This window comes from Solanum lycopersicum, chromosome 6 (genome assembly GCF_036512215.1).
Source record: "Solanum lycopersicum chromosome 6, SLM_r2.1".
In the NCBI taxonomy this organism is placed as follows: domain Eukaryota; kingdom Viridiplantae; phylum Streptophyta; class Magnoliopsida; order Solanales; family Solanaceae; genus Solanum; species Solanum lycopersicum.
In genome coordinates, this window is record NC_090805.1 from 13,393,136 (window position 1) to 13,398,750 (window position 5,615).

Sequence of the window (5,615 nt, forward strand, 5' to 3'; positions counted from 1 at the left end):
TGCAACGTCGTTGGACCGTGTGTGCTGCCCAATGGTGATGATGGCATGCCACGCCCGATGTTGTTTGACCGTGTGTGCTGTCCAACGGCGGTGATGGCATGTCACGCTCGACGTCGTTCGACCGTGTGTGCTGTCCAAAGGCGGTGATATCATGCCACGCCGGATGTTTTTCGATTGTGTGTGCTGCCCATAGGCCATAATGGCATGCAACGCCCGACATCGTTCGAATGTGTGTGATGTTAAAAGGCGGTGATGGCATGTCGGGCGTGACGTCATTCGACCGTGTTTGTCGTCCAAGGTGTGACGTCCCGCCATCCATTCAGGCTGAACGCCACCCAACTAGGCAGCCATTAGGCGCATCAAGTGCAAGGGGGCAGGCTGACCATGCAGGAAAGCAGCCAAGGGGGCCAGCAGCAGGTGAAGAGACAGCCGTTACAACAGTTTCAGCTGTTACGGCAGTTACAGCCGTTACAGTTGTTACACTTGGTAGTGGGGCGACAGTTTCAGGAGTTTCAAGCCTTTGGGAGGCTTGTGCAGATCATGGGGCAGACTAGGAGCATCTAGGAGTCCTTTTTGGAAGACTTAGAAGCTTGTCTTGTAGGCATAGTCTTAGGAACTTGTATAGTGTAGCATTTACTATTTCTTAGGCATTAGAGTAGTATAAATAGTAGTTCATTGACCTTGTAAAGCATCCAATCATTTTCAAGTAATAGAAGTTCCTTCTTCCAAAATTCTGTCTACTTCTTATTTTCTTAGCGATCCGAGTTTTAGGCTTACTTGAGTTTGCAAGAACGTGCAAGAATCGTGAGTAAACCGTCAAGTGTCGCATGGAGTATTGTCCAAATCAAAAATTCGGTGACAATTGGTATCAGAGCAGGTTCATCGTAACAGAATGATGAATGAAGGAGACGGAAGCGGCGCTAGCAACACCCCCAACATTCAGGTGGGAAAGAAGAACAAGAAAGGGAAGAAGCAGCAGCAGAAGGGAAATGATCCCAATCTGCCTATTCTGCCCGATCTTCCACCTACTGATCCACCACCAACTAATCTTCCATCAGGCAGTCTACCACCAGGTGGTCAGCCATCAGGCAGTCTGCCACCAGGTGGCCAGCCATCAGGCAGTCTGCCACCAGGCGGCCAACCATCAGGCAGTCTGCCACCAGGCGGTCTTCCAACAGATGAGTTACCATCAAATGTTCCTCCACCAAGCGACGGACCAACATCTTTCCAGCATAATGTTGTCGATGAGAGTGACGGCGACGACAGCGAAGAAACTATCGACGTCACTGTGGGACATGAATGGCTTGCCAGCGTTGAAAGGGCAAGGCCAACTGTTGAGATTTTAGGCCCGCGCTTGAATCGGTTGGACAGCGATGTCAAAGACCTTGAAGAGAACTCCCTTGAGGAAGTTGAAGCCATTCGGAAGGAGTTGGATCTACGCAAGCGGTCTGAATTAGCGATGAAGGAAACCATTACTTCCTTGGAGTTCAGGTTCATGGACGCCCTTACGATGATCCAGACGCTGAAGAAAAAGGTTGAGGCCCTCGAAGAAGAGAGGGAGGTTGGAGCAACAACATCACTTGGCAAGGAAAGGGAGTCCAGAGTCGAGGTTCCCAAGCCACCGACATTCAAGGGTGTCCGTGATGCCCTAGAGGTAGGCAATTTCCTTTGGCACTTGGAAAATTATTTCAGGTGTAATCAGGTCAGGAGCGATGCAAACAAGATCAACACTGCCGCGTTTATCTTTCCGACGTAGCCATGCTGTGGTGGAAACGCAAAGATGCCGAGATCAAGAGGGGCACACGCACCATCGACACATGGGAACAATTCCTTGAGGAATTCAAGAAAGCTTTCTTCCCCAATAATGTTGTTTATGAGATGAAGTGCAAACTCTGGGAGTTGAAGCAAACGGGAAGCATTAGGGCATATGTGAAGGAGTTCACAATTTCGACCCTCCAAATTCCCCAACTCATGGAAGATGACATGCTGTTCACCTTCATGGATGGGCTGCAGAATTGGGCGAGGACCGAGTTAGAGCAGCGTCAAGTAAAAACCATCGATGAGGCCATCACTCAAGTCGAGACCTTGACAGATTTCAAACATGATCGTTTGGACAAGGCAAAGGGCAAGGAATCAAGCTAAAGGTGGGGGAGACTGTGGCCGAGGCAGAGAACAGTCGGCATAACCCAAGCAGCAGGACACGCCCATGTCCGATGGCAGACGGTTTGAACGTCGGAAATTCTCGGAGAAGCGGACGCAGTCCAGCAGAGGAGACGGGTGCTACATATGCGGCGGACCTCACGGTTATGCCAGGTGCCCAGAGATGAAGAGCCTTAGTGCCATCGTCCGTGAGCGGAAGGAGAAGGAGGCACAAGACAAGGCGAAATCGGCAGACACCACTCAGTTGGGCATGGTTAGAATCTGTGGTGCCATAGCAAAGCAGGCTGACAACCCGGGGGATTTCAGTAAACAATATGTGGATATATCCATCAATGGGCAAGCAGTTCGGGCCATGGTAGATTTTGGGGCTGAATCCAACATTATGACCAAGACGGCGGCCGAAAAATTGGGACTGAAAATTGTTCCAAGCAACAATCGCCTCAAGACGGTCAACGCCCCACCAACTCCCGTGTGTGGAATTGCTCATGGGGTCAGCATCACTTTAGGACGGTGGAGAGGTAAGACAAACTTTACTGTAGCTCCCTTGGACATATCCGATGCTATTCTTGGGCAGGAATTCTTTCAACGTTGCCACACGATGATTTATCCCTACCTTCAACAACTCTTGGTGATGAAGGGGGAAGGGTCTTGTATGGTGCCTCTTGTTAGGGTGCCGAAGAAAGACATATATGCCCAACTGTCAGCCATGCAGATTGTGAAGGGCCTGAAGAAAGGAGCACCAACCTTCTTAGCCACCATCGCAAGTTCGAGTGAAGACCATGGTGCTATGGAGCCTCTGCCACCCATCATAGAATCTATTTTGCAGGAAACCAGTGACGTGATGCCGGAGGAGCTGCCAAAAACTCTACCTCCAAGGCGTGAGGTAGACCACATGATTGAGCTAGAGGTGGGAGCCAAGCCACCTGCATTTGCACCTTATCGATGGCTCCGCCTGAGTTAGAAGAACTGAGGAAGCAGTTAAAAATAGCTCCTCGAAGCAGGTCTTATTCGTCCATCCAAGGCACCCTATGGAGCGCCGGTGCTGTTTTAGAAGAAGAAAGACGGGTCGATGCTTCTATGCATTGACTACAGGGGGCTCAATAAGATCACAATTCGGAACAAGTATCCAATCCCGCTGATCGCAGATTTGTTTGATCGACTTGGAGAGGCCAAGTATTTTACCAAGATGGATCTCTGGAAAGGCTACTATCAAGTGCGCATTGCAGAAGGGGATGAGCCAAAGACAGCATGCGTGACCAGGTATGGAGCATTCGAATGGTTGGTGATGCCCTTCGGCTTAACCAACGCACCAGCCACATTTTGCACGCTGATGAACGAGATTTTTCACCCCTACTTGGACTAGTTCGTAGTAGTGTACTTAGATGACATAGTCGTCTATAGTATCACTTTGCAAGAACATGTGGAACACTTGAAGAAGGTCTTCAAAGTCTTGCGGGAGAATCAGCTTTATGTCAAGAGAGAGAAGTGCGAGTTCGCCCAACCAAAGATACATTTCTTGGGCCATGTGATCAGTCAAGGTGAGCTTCGTATGGATGAGGCCAAGGTAAAGGCGATCCAAGATTGGGAAGCGCCTACGAAGGTGACCGAGCTACGTTCTTTTCTTGGACTTGCTAATTATTATCGCAGGTTCATCAGAGGATACTCCGCTATTGCTGCCCCACTGACCGAGCTGCTGAAAAAGAACAGGCCTTGGTTGTGGAGCGAGGAGTGCGAAGAAGCGTTTGAAGGTCTAAAGGCTGCAGTTACTGAGGAACCAGTCCTGATGCTGCCTGACTTCACCAAGACCTTCGAGATCCATACGGATGCTTCTGACTTTGCCATTGGGGGAGTCTTAATGCAGGAGAAGCACCCCATAACTTTTGAAAGCCGGAATCTGAATGAAGCGGAACGACGGTACACTGTGCAGGAGAAGGAGATGACGGCCATCGTACATTGTCTACGCACATGGAGGCATTATCTACTAGGCTCCAAGTTTGTAGTAAAGACCGACAACGTTGCCACAAGCTATTTTCAATCACAAAAGAAGATCACTCCAAAGCAGGCTCGTTGGCAGGATTTCTTAACGGAATTCGACTACAACTTGGAGTACAAACCCAGAAGGGGCAATGTGGTAGCCGATGCATTGAGCAGAAATACTGAATTAGCGGCCATCTCCTCAGTCCGTAGTGAGTTCCAAGGCGCAATCAAAGATGGTATGCTACGCGATCCGGAAGCCAAGAAGATTATGCAGCTGGCTGCAAAAGGCCAAACCAAACGGTCTTGGGTAGAAGACGGATTCTTGCTTACCACTGGCCGGAGGATTTATGTACCAAAGTTCGGATTCATCAGGCGGCATATTATCAAAGAAAGCCACGACACTCCGTTGGCTGGGCATCCGGGACAGAAGAGAACGAGGGCATTAGTGGAGGCTTTCTATTTTTGGCCACGTATGCGGGAAGATATCGAGCAGTATGTGCAGACTTGTCTAGAGTGCCAGCAAGACAAGGTAGAGCAAAGGCAACAAGGAGGGCTGTTGGAGCCATTACCCATAGCTGATCGTCCATGGGAGAGTATATCTATGGATTTCATTACTTCTTTGCCGAAGTCAAACGGGTTTGGCACTATTATGGCCGTAGTGGATAGATTTTCCAAATATGCTACATTCATGCCTGCCACAGCCGGTTGTACTGCAAAGGAAGCTGCACAATTGTTCTTAAAAATGTTGTGAAGTATTGGGGGCTGCCGAGGTTCATCATTAGTGATCGGGATCCTCGTTTCACAGGTAACTTTTGGAGTGAACTCTTCGAGATTCTTGGTTCAAAACTTCATTTCTCCACCAGTTTCCACCCCCAAACTGATGGCCAAACTGAACGCGTCAACTCCTTGTTGGAATGCTGTCTTAGGCACTATGTCAGTGCACATCAGAAAGATTGGGCTAAGCTCCTAGACATGGTGCAATTTTCTTATAATTTGCAGAGAAGTGAATCTACAGTGCGCACACCGTTCGAGTTAGCAATAGGACAGCAACCCCAAACTCCGCATTCACTGCCAACCTTGTTCAAGGGGAAGAGTTTGGGCGCTTACAACCTTGCCAAGGGTTTGGAAGATCAACTCAACCTTGCAAAATCTTATTTGAGAAAGGCGGCAAGGAGGATGAAGAAGTTTGCCGACCACAAGCGTCGTCCCACCAACTACAAAGAAGGTGATATGGTTTTGGTAAAGTTTAATCTGAGGCAGTTTAAGGAACTTAGAGGCATGCATCACAACTTGGTGCGGAAATATGAGGGTCTGTTCAAAAATATTGCCAAGGTGGGTAAAATTTCATACAAGTTGGAGTTACCTCCACACTTCAAGATCCACCCGGTCTTTCATGCAAGCGTCCTTAAGCCTTATTATGAGGATAAGGACGATCCCAGCCGGAACAAATCACAACGGGCCCCAATCACCATTACTGC

General features: G+C 49.0%; 1 protein-coding gene across 1 annotated transcript; it reads left to right on the forward strand.

Annotated features, from left to right (window-relative positions):
* Positions 1 to 2,206: 2,206 nt before the first annotated feature.
* LOC138349234 (uncharacterized) lies at positions 2,207 to 3,121 on the forward strand. The gene has a single exon (XM_069299553.1). It carries the CDS (start codon positions 2,207 to 2,209, stop codon positions 3,119 to 3,121), a length of 915 nt encoding a protein of 304 aa, XP_069155654.1.
* The last annotated feature ends 2,494 nt before the right edge of the window (positions 3,122 to 5,615 follow it).

Coding starts and splice junctions, on each gene's coding strand:
- LOC138349234 (XM_069299553.1), top strand. CDS start 2,207: ATGTCCGATGGCAGACGGTTTGAACGTCGGAAATTCTCGGAGAAGCGG.